Source organism: Rissa tridactyla, chromosome 2 (genome assembly GCF_028500815.1).
Source record: "Rissa tridactyla isolate bRisTri1 chromosome 2, bRisTri1.patW.cur.20221130, whole genome shotgun sequence".
Taxonomy (NCBI): Eukaryota; Metazoa; Chordata; class Aves; order Charadriiformes; family Laridae; genus Rissa; species Rissa tridactyla.
The window spans coordinates 146,333,461-146,354,586 of record NC_071467.1 but is presented as its reverse complement, the minus strand read 5'-3'; the positions used below and the strand labels follow the sequence as shown (position 1 = coordinate 146,354,586).

Below are 21,126 nucleotides of genomic sequence, written 5' to 3'. Positions count from 1 at the left end.
GAATGAAAAAATTATTAACCAGGCAAGTTAGTATTATTGTTGGTTACAGCTTCTAAAAATGCAAGATTTTGTTGATTATTAAGCAAAGCACACAGAAATGCACAGTTATTGATGTTGCTTAAAAAAGTATACATCATTCCACAAGTGTGGAAGACCAAATAACGTTTAAAAGACCAAAGAAAATACGTTTGTTATACATATGGTGTATGCGCATCAGAAATGTCAATGATAAGATGATGTAGATCAAATATGACCAAAAAAAACAGAAGGAAGAAATTCTTGGATAGAATGTTTTGATAGAAATAAATGAAGATAAAAAATACGTACAAACATTCAATGACCTAGACATGATGGAAAACACTGCCAAGCCACTGACCTACATAACATAACAGTAAGGAAAGCTATTTCTGATTTGTTTTTTTGCTCCATAGGAGAAACTGTCCCATATTCCCAGGAGAACAGCAACAAAGAGTATGATAAACCTTGGACACAGATGATAACACAAAAAGAGGCAAATAAACAAGATAAAACTGTTAAGTCTGAGCCCAGGCTTCCTGCATATGTAACTTGTAACAGAGACAAAACACAAAAGCAAGGATGCAACAGACCACACATGTAACTTAAGTGTGGATGAATACATTGAGACAAAATAACCCTGAAATGTTCAACCAAATCTCAAACCAAGTATTTAACACCTAGGGAAGATACAAGAGTAGAGCAATCCGGTAGAGCCTGGGTGAAATACACTTGATTCTTGGTGCTTGGTAACACTTCAATTACGTAATTGTCCCATAACCTCTTTGACTGGCACTTCTTCAGACAGATTATCCAGACAGAAAGGCTATGGCTTAGGTACCTCCGCAGTTTCTTTCACAGTGAACATAGACAAATTAATGTGCCTTCCCCTCTAGTACTTTACTTTCTGCCTTTCTCCTGTTTCTTATTTTCTTACATGCTCTCTTTAACCATCAATTGGCCCTACAGACTCTGACAGGCTTTATGCTCCTCAGATGTTTGAGGAATTTATTGCTAGTTTTTCTTAAATGTTTTTCGTCATCCGTACTGTGTCAAGTGCTTGGCTTTTTATTTCCATCAGAACGCTCCTTCTATATAACCGAAGGAGAAAGCTCCTGATTTTATTGAACTAAACAAAAATAAGATCTGGTGGCCATTATTCAGGCCATCTTGTTATTTGCCTTATAGTTCTCTGGCACTGAAATTCATGCAAAATTTGTTGTCACAGTGCATAATTTGCAAGATAATAGATAGGAGCAGCTACACAAAGAAATATACCTTTTTTTCCTCCAAAATATTACATAGACATTTGCCAGCAGAAGTCGAAAAGTTGGATTCATGACTTCTTGTTTCTATAAGAATTCTGGAAGTGTGTGAGGTCTCCAGCAGAAAAATGTTCTTGCCCTTTCCTTAATGGTCTTCTTTTCCACAGCCTATTTCCCCTTTCACCTGTTCCACAATAGCCCTTCTTTGACCCCTCATCTCATTCCTAGTCTCACTGGAAAGCTGGAAATCCTCATTGTCTTTCCTCATCCAATCCTCTTCTCTTTGCCTGTTTCCCCAGACAGCTCCTTGCTCCAGGTCCTCTCAACACAGTCTGAGTTCTCTGCCTCACTTTACACTGATCCCTCCCAAAGCATCACCTCTCCCCATCCGTATCCCTCATTCCTGTTCTCTCCTTAATTTATTCTCTCTTATCAAACTTTTTATCTTTCATTACTGTTCTCTCTCCTGACACTGGCTGGCTCTTTGACCAGCTGGTCTTAATCTTTCCCACAGCAGCCTGAGTCCTTCCTGCCCTGGCTTCCTCCAGACCCTGGGTTACTTCTCTCCCACACCAGCAAGCTGAAGCAATGCAGCATCTGCAGCCATTCCTTATTCTTCACAGATAAAGGTGGTTTCCTGTCACTGTGGATGGCATTTTAGTCCCATCTTTTCCCCATCTAACTTCCACAAACCAATCCTAACGCAGTTGCTTATGCAATTCCAGTCTCAGGTCCCTTCTCCAATTTACAAGCTGACAATCTTTTCACCCCTTGAACTTAAGCACTATCCCTGTGAGTTGGCTATTGTTCCTGGCCTTGCCTTTAAAAACAACTGATTTGTCTGACTGAATTGAAGGAGTAGAAAGCATATGAGATGGACATATGCATGCGAGATTTTCACCCCAAAACTTATAACCACAGCAGAAGTTCATCACAATTCTTAGGTTGGAAAAGTGAGCATTAAGACTCCACCAAATGCACAGGATTATATCTTAGAAATTATACTGTACATTTGTATCGGGTTTGCACAGCAAGGGTTTGGTAGCAGGGGCAGTACAGGGGTGGCTGCCTTGAGAAGTTTCTAGAACTTCCCCTATGTCCAGTAGAGCCAATGCCAGCTGGCTCCAAGATGGACCCCATGCCAGAGCAGGTGGAGCCCAAAGGAGGCTGTGACCCGGTGGGAAGCCCTCAGTGGAGCAGGCTTCTGGCAGGATCTGTTGCCCTGTGGAGAGAGGAGCCCACACTGGAGAAGGTTTGCTGGCAGGACTTGTGACCCCATGGGGGACCCAAGCTGGAACAGTGTGTTCCTGAAGGACTGCACCCCGTGGAAGGTACCCATGCTGGAGCAGTTCATGAAGAACTTTTTTTTTTTTTACTTTTCTCAACTTATCAGAATAAATTTGAAAGATTTTTTTTTTAGTCCAGGATATGTATTTTTGTAAAATGCAACTAGAAACCTGGAAGAAAGAATAATCTCATATTGCGTCAGGATCAAGAACATGAATGTGGTTCTAAGATCAAAAAGGATGTCAGTGCAGCAAACAAATTCACTGACAGTCCTGTACATGATGAGAAGTAACAAAGATGATTTCTTGCAAGAACTGGGAACTCAGAAATCTACACTGCAATAAGAAAAAAACACTGAGAAGTGGAGATCTTCAACTGAATTATTCCAGTCCTTTCTTTCCAGAAAGAAAAACACATTTGAGAGGTAATGAAAATGAAGAGATGACTCAAGGATTGGTGCTGGGACGTGAGAAAATTACATGGACACCCTGCTTGTTCGGTGGACTTGGTGGATCCAAGCATCTAAGGAAATCATCTTGCCGAACCTTAAAATAGAAAGATTTAAATGAAAAATATTTAGAAACATATTTTAAGCTCATATAATATCCTTGCCTGGTTCTCACATCAAGAGGAAAAACTTAGATTAACAAGGTTGAGGAGCATACAATCACCTGCAGACAGAAAAAAATGTTAATATCGATGAAAGGAACCAAGCAGTTGTGGGTGGTAAAGTCAACAAAACATCTGTGCTTGGGCAAGCTAATAAAATGAAAAAAAAAAAAAAGAAAAATGAAATGTTTGCATCCAATTACATGAAAATATATAACAAAATGTAGAAATCAATTGTACAAGAATGGATTTAACAGTGGTGCCACCACATTTTTGCCATCCTGTCGTGACAGGAATACTGTAGTGGATAATAAGAAAGAAGTAAGCACAAAGATGGTGAAATACCATTTCTGGAAGAATTATAAGAGATATTCTAGTGCTTTAGACTACCAGATCAATGTGCTGAAAGGCAAGTCAACATGTCAAACTACTTGCAGACACATTTGTGTACCTACATTCTGTTTCCCATGCCACAGGCTGCAGCACTAACACGCACTGAACCAACTCAGCTGTACAACAATTATTTATAAGCAAGCAATACATTTATAGCAAAGATCACCATACATATACTTATAATGGCCCCATAGCGTAACCTTTAGCATGGCATTGTTAATGTATAGTCTGGGCAAGTGAGACTTGCATATAATAAAAGTTTCTTCAGTCATATAATTACAGAAAAAAAGAAAGATAAGAAGTTTGTGATTAAGGACAATCTAGGACTGGTTAAATACCTAAGTGAACATTTGTCTTCACTTTTAGATAAAGTGTTGAAATAAAAACACAGGCTGAATAGCTAAAAGGGCATTTTGAAATACAAATTACCATATTTGAAGTGAAAACAGTAGATTTTATTTTTCTTGATTGAAAGTTACCAGTTAAGTGCTATCCCAGAGGAGTGAAAGAGAGGTTATATGAAACTAAATCTATTTAAGAATGTTTTTAATTAAACTATTGGTTTGGAAGTGTTACTCTTTGGTCAGAGAACAAAATCCTAGTACCCAAGTGTAAGGGTAATGAGAGAGCAATCCAGACTATCATAACCCAATAATACACAGGATGTTTAAGCACACTGTGAAGAAAAGTACAAAAACATTAAGTAAATCAAAAAGGGACAGTGTTTAATATGAATTTTAGTATAAATAACATGGACAGGGAGGGAGTAAAGAAGCAAAGATTCTTCTCAGTGGTGCTTAGTGAAATGAGCAGAAGCAAGAGACGCTGGGTGGTGGTGTGGTCGTTGTACTGCAAGGGTGGTCAAACACTGGAACAGGTTGCCCCGAGCAGTTGTGTAGTCTCTGTCCTTTGAGACATTCAGAACCCAACTGTGTAAGGTCACAGGCACTCTGCTCCAGTGGACTCTGCTTTAAGCAGGGGGGTTGAACTAGATAGTCTTCAGAGGTCCCTTCCAACCTCAGCTATTCTATGGTAACAGCATATTTTTTTCCTTATCTTCACTCTGTCCCACAAGAGGAAATATATTCTGCCTAGTGAACATCTAATAGTTATTTCTGGGTTTAGCTAATCAAAAAGTTACCTAATTAAAGAGAATGCAGTTTCCTAATTTAACTTCCTAACTTAAAGCTCTGTATATTTTGGACACAAATCTTTTTTTAGTCTGGAAAAAAGAAGACTGAGAGAGGATGTTTATAAATACTTAAAGGGTGGGTGTCAGGAGGATGGGGCAGGCTCTTTTCAATAGTGCCCAGTGACAGGACAAGAGGTAATGGGCACAAACTTGAGCATAGGAAGTTCCATCTAAACATAAGGAGGAACTTCTTTACTTTGAGGGTGGCAGAGCACTGGAACAGGCTGCCCAGAGACGTGGTAGAGTCTCCGTCTCTGGAGACATTCAAAACCCGCCTGGATGCGTTCCTCTGCAATCTGCTCTAGGTGAAGCTGCTCTGGCAGGGGGGTTGGACTACGTGATCTCCAGGGGTCCCTCTGACTCCTACCATTCTGTGCTTCTCTAAACAACTAAAATGCTAGACACCAAATGCTCTAGCCAAGAAAGGCTGGATACTAAAATTGTAGAGATATAGCATGACTACAAATAGAAACTGTAATTATTGATTTTATCTGCTAAAAGTCAAATTGATTTTTATTTATCTGAGAAACCCCTCTCAAATTTCCTAGGAAAAAATATAAAGTATATGCATGGATTGTGGATTGCATTAACACCAAGAAGTAGTTTATGTTTTGTGATGCCTAACTGTTGTGGTTTAACCCTAACTGACAAGCAGGACCATGCAGCTGCTCACTCACTCCCCCCCTCAGTGGGACTGGGGAGAGAACCAGAAGAGTAAAAGAGAAAACTCGTGGGTTTAGGTTAATAAGTAAAGCAAAAGCCACGCATGGAAGCAAAGCAAAACAAGGATTTCATTCACAGCTTCCTATTGGCAGGTAGCTGCTCAGCCATGTCCAGGAAAGCAGGACTCCATCACGTGTAACGGTTATTTGGAAAGACAAACGCCATCACTCCAAATGTCCCTCCCTTCCTCCTCCTTCCCCCAGCTTCATATGCTGAGCATGACATCATATGGTATGGAATATCCCTTTGGTCAGTTGGGGTCAGCTGTCCCAGCTGTGTCCCCTCCCAACTTTCTGTGCACTCCCAGCCCACCCACTGGCAGGGCAGTACGAGGAGCAGAAAAGGCCTTGACTGCTTAGTAACAACTAAAAGCATTAGTGCGTTTTCAATACCATTCTCATCTCAAATCCAAAATGTAACACTATAGCTGCTAGTAAGAAAGTCAACTCTAACCCAGCCGAAGCCACTGCAACAACACAGCACAATCAGCAAATACTATAAGGATCTTGTCTGCAATATTTCTGTTATTTATGAGAATGCTACAAACCATCACTTTCTATTTTAAAAAAAAAACCCAAAAAACCCAACCAACCAACAACCCAACTGAACTAAATATTGCTTATGGCAACTCCATTTGAAAATGCACCACAGGTTTTATAGCAGCTGATACTTAATGCAAAAGCAAGAGTCTCATTTTCAAAGATGGAAAGCATGACCATGATTTCTTATGCAGAGCAGGCAACGGAATGAATCAAAAAGATTTTTGAGGCTACAAATTAGAAGCTCCAAAACATTTCCAAGCTCTTTCCTGACTGTACACTGGAGAGGGACTCCAAGACACACCACCTCCCTCTATTGTCCCACATGTTAGTTTCCATGCAGAGAAAACCTAGGCACATAGCCCAGACAGGAGTCACAGCACACCCGAACAGAAAATGTTGATCCAGCCTAAATTATATCTTTGACCATGTCGGTGCACAGATGCTTTATTTACCAGTCCAGCTGTAGTATCTTCACATATAAATTAAGTATACAAAACACAATTTGAATGTGAGTGTATGACCACTGCATTTTTGTTGTTTTCTATCTCAGGGACCATTTAGCCTTTAAGAAGAGGCATCTCACACATTGCTGACACAGAATTTCCAAATATGTACAAGTGTAACATATTTTCCTCACATCTTTTTAGTGTAATTTTGTGTGTGTGAGAGCATGTGTGCAAAGGTGTGTGCACAAGTTCGGTTTGGTTTATTTTACAATGATTTCCTGAATCAGCTTCCAATATCTTACAGATTAAGATTTTATTTGGTATAACACTGTACCTGATATTGAGCATCTTAAGAGTTATAAAATAAAATACCGCATTTTATACAACACTTTCTACTAAATAATTAATCAAAGACCTTTTTTCTGATTTTAATGTTAAAAGGGAAGTTGCTACAGAAAATAAAAGGGAAAAAAATCAGAATAAATCAAAATGGAGTAACTATTTCTCAAGAGCGTTTACTGTTAATTAAATTACATTTATGAAAGCCTGGGAAAAATAGGACAAATAAATATAGTCACAGGAGCCTAACAACCTTGATTTTTAAAATTTTCACTTACGGCACTTTGCTTCATCACGGTTATTTGAACAGTCAGGTGTGAAATCGCAAATTTTGTCAGATGAAATACATTGTTCATCCCCGCATGAAAAAAATCCCAGTGGGCAGTTAAAAGATGAAGAATTAACATCTGCAAATTCTGTTTCCCCTTAAAATTCAGAAAGGAAAATATAAGTAAGAACACACATACATAAAATTCTAAAAAGTATTTTTTGTCTTCTTTGACTATATCAATGTACACAGCATGTAGAATGTATTACCACCTATGAAGTGAGCTAGATTACACCACAACATATTAGTGTCTGATGCTCTTAAATTATACTTTACTCTCCACAATATTCAAACACTTGTGTGAAAAAGTATCAAAACCCTCTTAAATTTACACAGCCAGGCTCCAGTTCAGAGGCGAGGTGCTGTGTACATCAGCCCGCTGTTTGCCCCACAGTTGGGAGCAGGTCTTACACAAAAAATTTTGGCTGTAGCAGTGGTTTCTCTGCATTCAGCCCACAATGAATATTCCATGAAGCGAGAAGTTTAATGTTGTACCATTAGGAGCTTGCACCTCAAACCACATATTAGAAAACACCCCGAATTTCAATGAATGGAGAAACCAAAATCCAAGGACTATTGTTTTTTTTTTCTTCAATAGATTTCTGGAAGGAGTGCAAGTGAGAGGAACAACATGCAGCTTTTGATTTTTTTGTTTAACTTAGTTTATTTTAATACGCACACTCTTATCCAGACAGACCTTTTTTTAAAAATGCCTCCCTTCTAAAAATAGCATCTTCATGACTGATAGGTAAACAGGGGAGTTGTAGGGAAAGTAATTAAAACAAATAATCTTCAAATACCTAGCTACTATCAACCAGAATGTAAATAGGCATCAGAGAAGCCTTAAAAACACAACGTTGAAATTTTCTGTTATGCCTTTGAATTTTCCAATAAAGAAGAAATTCAGGTATCTGCTGGGTATAAACCATCGATACTACCACTGTCTGCGTATGTGCCCATGCCATTTTAGACAAATAGTCATTAACATACAAGAGGACCAGAAGCAGCAGTTCGACAGAAGTTTACAGTTATTTTATATTTACATCTGTTTGCACTTCAAGATTACACAGTGCGGGTACGCAGACAAGGTTGGTGTGCACTTAGACATTTGACAGTAAGGACGTAAGCACCCTCTTACCCAAAAGATAATGCAGTGGAATTGGCTTTTCAGTGGAATGTGTAAGATACTTTGCTTCTGCCTCCACATCCAAGTGTGAATGTGGGCAGGTATTACGTAGTAAGTGGTATCTGGAAATACCCACCCCAGCTTACTTCACAGAACTAGTGCAAACTACTTATAGCAGCTAGTGTGTAACACAGGACGAGAGCCTTCATTATAGATGATTGATTAGAGCAGATGGACTTTTTCCCTCAGATTTTCCTCTACCTCCTTAAAGATATCTTCAAGTTGTCAGTCAGATCACAGTTATACATAACAGACATTGGGTAAAAGGCATTGAAAACAACAGAACTTGCCTTCACGTTCTTGGCTGACACCTGGAAGGGATTTATTCACAACTCCACATTCCTCTGTTATACTGATGTCATCAACAGCAACAGTAGCCTTTGTTGTAAGAACAGTAGCTCGTAAAATAATCTTTAAAGACAAAGAAGTAAATTAGCTCATTAAAGGTGACATAATAAAAAGACATATATATATATTTTATAATTTACTACTTCTGCTACCTACAACCAACTCTGAATACCAGGCAGCAAAAACTACAGTTGAGATTTCATCAAAGTCAGAAATTTATTCCTCATTCGTCAAAGCCATAACTATTCACTTACAGAAAGTTACGCAGCCCAGATGACCTTGTTTCAGTCTAAACAGGTAAAAGCCATCGCTACTTGAATGAATTGTTTTCCTGCTGAAACTGTTAAAAGTTATACACTATTTTGAATGAGCTACTCAGGGTTACTAAATATAGTGGTTTACAAGTCCTTTAATTGTGTTCCTCTATACTACGCCTGTTGAAGTCAACAGGATGTGGTACAGTAAATGTAGGGACTGTAAGGATGCATTTGTAAATACAAGGAAATATTCAGGGGATGATAAAAGGAAGTAAAGTTCAGTCATAACTTACCAATAATGAGAATTGAGTGCCCTTTCTTTTAGACCATTTTATAGATGAGACATAAATTGAAGAGACCAAAACTGGAATTTTGGTTTGCTGAATCATTATATTTGAGTTGCTGGTTCCCCTAACGGTTCCTTTATAAGTTTTAGTAAAGTGTAACAGCCTTAGATTATGTAAAAATAAAATGAAACTCAAAAACTGCTAATTGTTTCTGCAGTCAATGCTGCAAATTGAAGTATCTGCACTTCTGCCTTTAGCTAACATAATTAGGCCCTCACTCTGATCAGTAGTTTTTATAGCAAGCTCATTTTATAAAATCTACTGTGCTATTGCTACTTGATTTTTGTTACAAAAAGGTGATTCTAACGTATACAATACTGAAACAATGGTGATGTTCTTTAATAGCTACATCTATTGAAAGAGATAAATGGATTTATTATTTTTTTTATATATGTGAGCATTAAAGGAACAGAAGTTCTCTTTTTATATTTCATTATGAAAGTAAATTAATTCTAAAGGCCAAATTAGAGTAACTTTTCGGAAGCAATGTACATGTAGTTTCTAATTACCTGAAAAGTTAAGTCTTCAGCTGCACTTTCTATAGGTATATTCACTTTTGTCCACTGCATTTCAGGCAATCCTGAAATGTCACGCAGTTTTTCCAAATTGCCATCTGATGCAGTTCTCTTAAAGACAGAAAGCTGAGAATCCTGAGATAACCAGTACCAAAACCTTACCTGTTGAAAGATTTTTTAATGAAACACTTTAAAAACTATATCACCAATCTGCAATAAATTCAGGACCAACTCATAAACATACATTATAACTCAGAGTGACATGACAGGTCTAAACACAGCCTCGGCGCAAAAGGAGATATATGAAACTATGGCATGTTGAGGAGCAGCATTGTATCCAAAGATAAAACCATAATTAAAAGTAAAGCTTATTTTTAAAACTTACTTTTAACTTGTATCTATCAACTTATGCAGACCAACTGATATGACATCCCTTAACTCTTTTTAGCTTAGTAAGGACTTAGAAACATCTCAAAGATTTTTTTTTTTTTTTTTTTTTTTTTTTTTTTTTTTTTTTTTTTTACAAATGCTGAATATAGGACAGCTTCATAAGTACGTTAAGCTCAGAAGTGCAACAGTGGAGGTGCTTATATAAAAGAAACCTTCTGATCTTCTATTTCCACATGCAACACAACTGAAAATTACCTGAACTCAGTTGTTTAAAATAATCTATTGATCTGAAACAAGTGGACCAATACATGGAAAGAAAAAACAACTGTAGGTGAATGCAGCTACAAAAAAGAAGCAAAGAAGACCAGAAAACAGTGAGAAGTCCAGTTCACTATGCTTCCATTTCAATACAGAATAAACTTGATGCATTTAATTATATTTTTTTAAATACTACCCAGACAAATACTTCAGGGAAAAAATAAGATTTTCCAAGATTTTTTTTCATTCCCCAAGTCCTTCCTGCTTCTTCACACCGTGAAAGACTAAAATTACTTCAAATGCAGACTCTCTACTTCCCTGCAAAAGCCTTGAATAATACTTGAAACTTTGTGAAGGTAAAACAAGAAGGTAAAACAAAATAGCTCTTCCTGCCCAATTCTCTGCCTATCTTCATATGATCTTACACTGTGAATCTTGGATCATCACACTACGAGAGACAAAGTTTCGTTTTATTTTTTAACATTATATCAACTTTTAAACAGAGTTAAAAAATACAGACCATTTTGTGCAAACTGCCAAATGAAACGTATTTTTTGCAAGACAATAACAAATACAAGAAAACCCATCTTAGCCTCAGGACAAACACAGATGCATGTGTTAGCCAGCTTTCAGTTAGACATGAAACAATTAAAGTACTTCTATTTGAGCAAGATAGCTGACACAAAAGCTCTACAGGTTGTGGAAAAGCATTATATTAGGGACTGTAACAGTCAAAACAGCCTTAAGGTGGTGATGTAATTTTTATTTAATTTACTGTGAATTAAAAAAAAAAAAAAAACAAAACCAAAACCAACTTTTAATCACTGGTTGGGCTACTGAGAAAAAAAAAGAAAAGAAAAAGAAAACAAATGCTTAAACACATAGTTGAGCAAACACCTTTCCTTCCCTCTCCCCAGAGCAGTTTAAGTCAAACATTTAGCCTGTCCCCTTCCTAGTCTTTATTTGCGTAATTTTTGCAGCAGGTTATACGCAGTCTTGCCCAATTCCTTTGGTGAGGCAACAGGTGGAACAGGAGTTTGGGCATGTGATCAATGGGTGTTTTTCTGGTGCTCCCTACAAGTTCCCCTCCTCTGTTCACTGCTTCTTACTCTTCTTCCCCTGCTTCAGCTCAGGGCTTTGACAGGCCACAGTCCCTCTGGGGTGTCCCCACTCCAACATATGCAACCCACAGGCACAGTCTCTTGGGGGTGTCCATGTCCCAGCATGGGTCACCCGTAGCTGCAGTCCTCTCAGAGCCATACCTTCTCTAGGATGGACCACGTCCTTCCATAGGTACTTCTCCAGCCATATCCCCAACAATGTCCCCTTTCATGTCTCCTCCTTATTTGTCCCCAAGACATACTTTTTATTTATAACTTTCAAGGAAAGTACTAGTTTAAGAGTAACCAGACTCTGAGAGGTGTCTTCTCCTCAATAAATTACCATATTAACGTCTTTGTTAAAGCCGTAGACCCTTGGTGTGCCAAGGAAGTTGAAGAACAGGATTGATGAATTTGAGAACGCCTTACATTCAGATCATTGACTATTAACCTGAAAATCATCATGCATGTGGATTCACTACCTTTCACTTCTGGACCTGAACTTAATCCATAAAATTAACAAATACCCCAAAGACACAACCTCTTCTATGGATGAAGGGAGGGTTTCTCTTTGCTTGTTTTACATAGTACAAAGTAGATCCGTAGTTACTGGTGGAAATATTCTTGTTACAACACACTGTTACTTTTTTATGTCTTCTGGCTTCATGGCTGTTGGACTTGGTCTCTCAATTTCCCATAGTGTTTCTTCCCACACCGAATATCATGTATTATATAAAATAATCTCAAAACTTATTAATAAATTGAAATACTTTCATGTAACTTTTTCCCCCCACACCAGAAAGCACGTATACAAACACTTTTCCCAATGAGTTGTTTGAAGAACTATACCCTAAACGATCTAGATGTAAGGTTTATGTTTATAAAACAGCTTTTCAAACAAATTTATGTTTTCATTACGTAAGAAATAGTTACCCTCCCTCCCTATGTCTACACGTTCTATGTTACAATGACTACTCTGTCCATTAAAAAGCTGTAAGCAGACGGCTAGGACTAGAAATTTGCTTCTACAGCTCCAAAGACTTGAGCTAAATGAAGATGTTTCTTAGCTGACATCTACAGAATGACTCATCTACAAGAAGCTGCAGAAAGAAGTTACTTCTAAGCTTCAATTAGCCAGCAAGGCACAATATAAAACTGTTATCCCTCAACTCCAATTTTCTTTCTTTCTTTCTTTTTTTAAACAACTGGAGCCAAAGAACTTGTAAAGCTATTAATAAACATAGATCCCTTTATGTAGATTCTTTTATCCTCTCAGTGGGACATCCAACAGAGGGCAACATCTCACATTTATACGCAAAGAGCATAACAGACCAATACACATCCTAATGAGCAACCCCTACTCCTTACTCTTTCCCAGAAATAAAAGTCTGCAGGGAAAATGTGGCAGAAAGCCAGGCTTCCAGTCTTCAAAAACATTCTTTTTTCAGACATGTATAGCAGGATAAGAACTTGCCCTCATTTTTGTTGAATCTAGGAACTTTAAATACATTACATACGTGTATACTCAAAATGAAAAATAGTTTATTTTCTGACTTTGAACCAGAGAAACGCATGTGCATCCCTGCTGCATTCGTATTTGTTTTGAATGCAGACCAAACTCTGCAATAGATCTAACCAGAGTGATTCATTGATTCACACACAGTTGTGCCCAGTTCACCTTAAGGAATTCTAAGATAAGTTAATCTGATCTTGAAAGGTGCTTATCTACTCAGTATCAAAGTCTACAAAAGAGATATGGAACGGCCTGAATGAAGCCACTGTGCTTAGAAAGGCTGTTGGTATCTGGGGAGTAATGCAACACACAGGGCTCAGGTGGGATGCTGAGAGGCCTTCTGTGTTCTCTGCAGCAGCACTTTGCTTGATTTCATTCTGCATCTATTTGATTTCTGATTCTTCAAAACCCTAAGAAGCTATGTGAACATTAAGAACTGAGAGAGTGCATTAAGCGACAGCAAGGTGCTGTTCTTAAAATTGTTTAAGAGGCTTCTACTCCTCAGCTGCAAGTTGCAACTATTCAGCTGAGATCTGGTGACTCATTGATGTGCACAGTTCAAGTCAGATAGTCTCAAGGAAGACAGATTTATCTAAGCCAACACTTGTTTCAGGTTCTTTACACTACAAAAATGCTAGAGAAGCCTAGGTCCTGCTGGAATAAAATTCTGATATTTGTTGGGCCTTCTAAACACAGTTCCTCCACAAATTGTTTTCTGGCATTTTTATTTTTGAAAAAAGTTTTCCTACATAAAATTACAGTTTCTATTCTACGTTGGGTCTGAAAAATTAAGCAACCAGTCTAAATTTTATTTTGTTTCTCTAAAGCCTCTTTTTGCCACTGAACACAATAAAATTATTTTTGGCAATCTCTCCCTATCTTTTCCTTTTCTTCTCTGTGACTTCTTAAATCAGGAGGCACTATGCAGTAGCAGAAAAAACATAACACCGTAACTACACTACTTGGCTTCTTCCCAGTATGGCATAAACTCAGGAAAGTTCCAGAATAGAAAACAAAAGAAACCTCAGAAAAAAATAAAAAAAACTTATAAAACTCTACAACATCTATTCACTTTATTCAGTGGCCAAAAGGATAAACAAATATACAGTTAGGAATGTTTTCTTGTATTATGTTCTTTAATAATATAATTATATATATTTAATATATTTCTCCAAATTCTATTATAAAAATATGTATTTTATTAAAAATTCCAACATTCTAGTTATAAAACTGTATTTTCGTTTTTCATCTAAGATTTTTCTATCTTTTAGCCCTCTTGACCCATTTTTTTCCAGGTAACCTTCTAGTTTCTCATATAAACCACCATCCTGGCTGGTTGTGATCCTCTACAGAGCCAGAAGATGTTTGACGAAAAAAGCACTTCAAGGTAAACTCTCCAGTTCTGCGCTGATCGGCTTGAGAAGCATCCTCCTCAAACCATCAATTAAAATTTAGTAGGTGTCTGGAGCATGGTAGATAATTCTCTCTGGTCACACCATCATAGTTAATCTATAAAGCGACTTCAGATCACAGGTCTCCTGCTATGGGATGCTGGATGTGTGAGCCTTTCCTGCCTACAGATGACAGCGCGACCCTTTGCCAGCTTTTGCTTGAAAGGCTGCTTTGACTGTGAGTTGATATGGCCCTGACGTTGTTGTCCAGCTCAGTTTCTCACAGCATACAAAAACCTGAAGCATAGCCTTAAATCTGAGTTATCTGGTGGATGCTTTGGAAAGAATAACAATCGGATATTAAAATTTGGTAGCAAAGCAGTAAAAAGCTTGCTGCATCTCCCTTCTCCCAAAGAATTAGTCTCCAGCTCTTTCCACTGGTGTTGAAATGGAGCCAGTTTTTCAGCAGCAACATTTACAGCACGAAGAATACCAGATCTGCACATCAGGTGAGTGGTAGCTTACAAAGGTAGGGACAGTTAATATCAAACTGTTACCTGGCAGCAGGAAAGCCCAGGGGACAATTTGACAACCAAAGGGCTCCCCAGATGAGATATGGCCATCTTTGTGTTCATGTTATGTGATCCACTGAAGTAAATGAATGCTCCTGTAAACAAAAATCAAAGAAATATGAGAAATGTGTCACGCTCCAATGGCAAATAGCTACCTCAGAGATGTAATTATGTGCTCTATGTGGCACATAAAGCTTATTCATAAATGTAAACAACCAAAACAGCTTTGACTGGTTCAGTCTCCGTGGATAACGAGCTGGGTCTTGTAAAAGGCTGCGACAACCAATGTCTGTGTAGGCAAAGACAAAATAGAATTGCTAAACGCTCCTGTCTCTTTCCTCCACTGTAAAATTAACGGACTGAGTCCAAAGATGAGGAAAGAGCAGGAAGGAAAAACGGGTATTTGGACAGACATTGCCAAGACCACCCTGTCATGGTGCCTGCAAGCGCTTAAACCTGAGGAAGTAAATACAGAGCCCTGCAAAGGGAGTTACTTCTGTGAGGGCATTACTGGGTAGACACACTGGATGTATTTATTTTATCTGCCCTCTTTAGGCAAAAATCTTAAGACCTCCCTCCTCCAAACTCTACAACTACTTCCCATCACCTTCGCACGGTGCCCTTCTGCTCTCCGCACAGGCTGGGGAGAGCGAAGGGACCGCAGGAGCTGCAACACAGAGCAGCCTGGAGATCAAACAGCACAGACCTCAGCTGGGATCCCTAAAGGACACGTTTTAATTGGCTTAAATAATGGTTCAAACAGAATTTAGAACAAAAATTCATTTCCTTTAGGGTACAGTATTCACTGTCAGTGCAGCCCAGCCAGTTTTAAGCATGCTAACAATGTTGCAGACCATGGGAGCCAATGGAATAAGCTATATTTTCTCATGGGGTCCACAGACTTGACATTGTTGTCTGTGCTAGTGGGGATGAAAGCTTAATTAAAGATCTAATCTGAACTCTGGCAAACGAACTGCCTTTGGATTTGAACTACAGCAGATGTGCTTCAGACAAAGGTAGGGAAGGATAAACATCTTCAAGGGGCCCTAAAGCAGCATATTTTGAATGCCGTCAGTGCTGCCTTTGCTGAATACTGAGACTTTTTCATGAAAGTCTATGCAAAACAACACTAAAGGCTCGGTTTGTTTGCGCATTGATATTACACATATTGCCTTACATCTTGGAAAATCAGCTATTGTGCTGCCACAGTCATACTCCTTAGCCATTTATTTCCCATGGATACGTAATGAAGCAGAGGGTTAAGCCCAGCCCCACGTGAATAATCGCATCGCTTTAGCAAGGCTGGCACAAAGAGGTGACCGTTACAGCCCCCTGTACAAACCGGCGTGCTGCTCTCCACAGCGCCAGGGAAGCTTCCCTCATTGGAATGCAAGAGTACTTCAAAGGATCCTCTTTTAATTTGCAGCTGAGGCTCTACAGTAGCCTTGTTAAGATCTTCATTAATCAAAATTTGCTGCTGCCCTCCCCAGGAGACAAGAGAGATGAACACTGCAGTATCAGAGGCAACTGTTGCAACCTGAAGGACCTTAACTTAATGTTGTCAAAAACTTGCTCAAATTCTGGAAGCCAATTTCTAAAGCCATGGTGTGGCTATAGCAGGCACAGTGATAGATGGGTACAAAACCACCTCAGGAAGACATTTGCACTAACTTATATGGGGAATGCATCATTACTGGGCTTGAGAGGTGCTGCATGGTAACCTCAAGATGTGCTTGAGGCTTCAGCTTGCAGCAACATATAAAGATGCGAACCTAACTTGCACTGATTCAGGTATCAAAGCAGCTTAAATGCAGCAGCACATAGTTCCATATGGGCTAATTTAACGTGCTGCTTAGGCTGCAGAGCAGATGTTTCTACCAGCAGCCTTCATTATGACCACATTGCACCTCAGGTCTCAGCAGCACCTGCAATAACCCACATGGGAAAGACATGGGTGCATCAGTGCCCTTCTCTAGATCTCTGAGAGTTCAGGAGCTGTGACAGCAATGTTTGCGGACAATGCAGTAATGCAGACCAAGTGCCACTCTAGAGAGACAATAAAATAAAATACCAAATAGCTGCTGGGAAAGCAAATAGCAACTTTGGTGCACTTCATCACTTGGGGACCAATAGAAAAAAAAGGCATATGATTATGCGTTAGAGTTATTATATAGAACTGCCTTTGGATTTGCACACACACACTCGCACCCCACTATGGTTTGCTCAGGTGAATTTTAATCCTGGAATTCCTCTACTTTGAATGCTCAAGGTGGAATACTTAATATTTCACATTCCTTTAATATGAACACAGGAGAGAAGTGTGGAGGTCTGGCTGTAAAATGATATACATCGTTAAAAAAATTTAACTTAAAGGGGTATTGAACTGTAACCCAGATTTTAAAGTAATCTAATCTCCGCTGGAAGCAGGGTAATAGATACATTTTAAAAACTGAAGTAACAGAATATTTACCACTATTATTTGACAATGACAAACATGCTAGGCAATTTTAGTTATATACAATACGCTGTAATAACGTTTTCATTTTGGAAAAAACACTTTAAAACAACCCTCTACTGGAATAAACTTTTTCCAGCCGAATGCATTGTATAGCAGCTATGGGATGAAGGAAGAATAACAGTTCAGAGGGTATTACATTCACTCTGTTTTTCCCCAGACAAAACTGATTAATTTACCTGCACTCTGCAGAAAGCTACAGTCATATTTTGTCCAAATCAAGTTTTCAAGAATGGTCCCTGTGTGAATATTTGGTACAAATATGCTTACGATATGCACGAACAAAGTTAGCTACGTCAGTTCAAAGGTCAGAATCTCAAAAAACTAAGGCTGCATCAAGTCTCATACCTCATTGGTTGCCCCAGCAGAAAATGAAGGTTACAAAGCCATAGTAACCAAATCACATTTAAGAGTGAGCGTCCCCAAAAGACCAGCTTTCTGTAACATTACCTATGTTACACACATACTGCATAGCATCCATTTCAAATCAGTTTTTCTTGTCTGTCTGTCACCATTTACAAGTACAAATACTCATCAGAGAAAGAGGAAAATAATAATAATAAAAGAAATCTCACCACTCCCAGTATTAGTTGTATGACCTCTGCCGGGAAGTCTCCTGTCAAAGGACGCCTCTTCCTTCATTATGTTCCAGTCAGAATCATCTAAGCTTAGTGGCTTCCATCCACAGAGGTCAGTCTCAAAATCACATATAGTGTAATTAGCTGTTGTAAGAACAACAATAATAAGAGAGAATTAAGTTGAATTTACTACAACAGTTTAACACCAGAACTACGACTGGTTTGCATGTGGATGTACAGGGAGTCATAAAGAAGCACCGTTATGTTTCACTGACATCCAGACTATTCAGATGAGAAATACAAGTAGCAGAAAAGAATACAAGTAGCAAGTCATGCAGGCCCTTCTCTGTTTAATCAAGCTCAGAACCATGAAGGAAACCACCTGTAAGAGAATAATCTATATCAAATTACATATGAGACCTGTGCATAGGCTGCTGACAGATTATGAACGTAATATTATGTATTTTTAAAAGATGAATTTTACTGGAAAGTTAATTATAAATGTGTGGAAAAAACCTGATTTATTTAGTGCTTTGAATACATTGAAAGTGAAGACGAATTAAGCTTCTACTTAATTTATTTTTGAAAATGAGATTTAAATTTATGAATTATTTACGTCTCCTAGAAATTTTTATTGCAAAGTAAAGGACCATTTTCCTAGTTGGTATGGATTAGACCAGCTTAAACTGCCTAACAATCTCACACACTCTTTCATTTCTTGAGTGAAATTAATTATTTTGATAAGAAAATTGTATAATCTAAGAGTTTTCTTTCCTAGTCCAGAACAGCTTCACAAAGTGCTATACTTAACCCTTTGGGTCACTTATCACAATTGTAAAAGTTGCTTTTGAAGTATACTTGGCACTTTCCAGACTTCATGGCACATTTATCCTACCATATCAGCCTCAGGTGTGATTATACGTACTACTCCAGTTCTCAGATTGTACAAAACCAAAATTAAATGCATCATTGTTGAAGCACTATGGTAGTAGTATAAAGAGGTTATTTGAGCGGTTAAATCAGAAGATATAAAATAAATCACAAATATCAATATCTCTTATCTGGATTCACTATGTACATTAAAATCTGATGGAGCATGCTTTCCTGTTTAATGCAGTATATTAGTTAAACATAAAACTTGTTTAACTCATTTCATTACAGAATTCTCATGCTTTTGACAAGGGACCTTGTTAATTAGACTTCAATTCCTAATACATTAAGGTAGAACATGCACATTGATATCAAAGTCTGTTTTGCTGTACGGTAATTAGTACTATGTCTAGGCATTGTGCTTTCCTTAGCTAAGCAGCCTTGAGAGAACCAACATGACACAAAAAAGCAAACATTCTTTCCTTAAACATCTCTTTCCTCAGGCCTCCCCTAAACCCTGCAAAAGGTCTGCGTGAGAAGCTGACTCCAGTGCCTGCATAGTAATGTCCAAAAAGAATCAATGAATGACCTCATAGACACAAAGAACTTACTCTGTTATATAGTAAGCAACCAAAAGTCTGTTCCTGGAAAGAAAATGGCAAGCCGAAGTTAAAATAACATTTTAAATATGAAAGAGTATATGGTAGTATTTATTAATATTTTACTGCTCAATAAGGTATTTAGCATGGGATTATTTTTTTTTTATTATTATTATTATCATTTTCTTTTAACTAGAGGTACTTAGGACTGCAAGAAGAGTTGTTATCACAATGTAAACAACTTCTTTCATGTCCTGATGACACCAGATCTGTTGCCATTTAATATAGCTCAGTATCAGGCTCAGGGCCTTTCACTGCGCTCATAGTGAAAAGCTGACTGTTGAAGGTACATTTGGAAATTGTTTACTAAAAGAATTTGTGAAGCAGCAAGGCTGTAATCAGACAGAGCACATCACTGCTCTTGATGGTCAACAGGAAAGAGTGAAGTCTGGTGAAATCATAATTTTTTACATTGGTAGCTACTAGTGGAATTTCTTCTAATAGTATGGATTTAGAAATAAAAGTGTAAACACCATCTTTTAGGTTGAATATACAAGCAATGGGAAAAATATATATATATAAAAAAAAAAAGACATGCACACACAAAAAGAGGCAATTCCAAATCAAATTATTTGTCCAGTTATAAAAGTAGGAAGAACATTCATGGCAGTGTGCTTTCAGTTTTGGTTTGGTTTGGTTTGGTTTGGGGCGGGGGGGGGGGGGGGGGGGAGGGAATAAAAAAAATGCAGCTCCAGTTTACTAAACACGATAATGTTGACCATGTTTTTCATTGCACCTGTGTTTGCAAAATGACAAGCTGTACAGAAATATCCATTCATGCAGAGACACTGGGCCGGAGTCACTTACCAAGCCCAAGTGCTCCACCATATGTAGTTTCTGGAAGTGATACTTCATTTTTTAAAGTATTACTATGTTAGGGAACAGCTAGGCTATAAAAGTGAGTTAAACCCTGTTGTCTGAGTTAACAGTTTCACTTAAATTTTATCCCTACTTAATTCTAAAAACCTGAGGGGTGCTTGTAAATGTTTAATCAAGCTTGAAAAAAAGTTCTGTACTTTGGCTGAGACCCAAATCCAAGTAAGACAGTTTCTCACTGCAGTTTTTCATTGCTCAAACATTTATAAACTCTAAAAAATGTTCCTTTCCCATCAAAACAGGGCATAATTTTTATTATTCAGAGTGTTTTTCTAAATTTTTATTGGAACCTTCAAGTGATTATAGGGAGTGTTTCACTATCCATAGTTGGAAAATAAGTGACTGCACAACCTATATTTTTTGAGGAATCATACTGCAATTATGTAAGTTAAACAGACAGTAAAGCATATTTCTGATATATTATGTCCTTTCCTACTGCACCTCTTACCATCAGAGCTTATGTTTTTCATTTCATTGGGAGTATTTCACTGGATTCAAACTGCAGAAAAATTTTCCACATTCTGAAAGCAAAACCAGTTAATTCTCATTTTTGGACATTCATCTATCTATAATTCAGAAAAACAGAAAAGAAATCAGAAAGGAATCAGCAAC

At 38.0% G+C, this 21,126-nt stretch overlaps 1 protein-coding gene across 1 annotated transcript in view; it reads right to left on the bottom strand.

The window, feature by feature from the left end:
• MALRD1 (MAM and LDL receptor class A domain containing 1) overlaps window positions 1-21,126 on the bottom strand; it is a 273,631-nt gene that overhangs the window by 202,605 nt on the left and 49,900 nt on the right. Inside the window, exons 11-14 of the mRNA XM_054190597.1 lie at window positions 18,107-18,253; window positions 15,002-15,111; window positions 9,787-9,954; window positions 8,616-8,736 (exon numbers count right to left, since the gene is read on the bottom strand). Of these exons, the coding sequence (XP_054046572.1) occupies window positions 8,616-8,736; window positions 9,787-9,954; window positions 15,002-15,111; window positions 18,107-18,253 (546 nt within the window). The remainder of the gene's footprint in view (window positions 1-8,615; window positions 8,737-9,786; window positions 9,955-15,001; window positions 15,112-18,106; window positions 18,254-21,126) is intronic.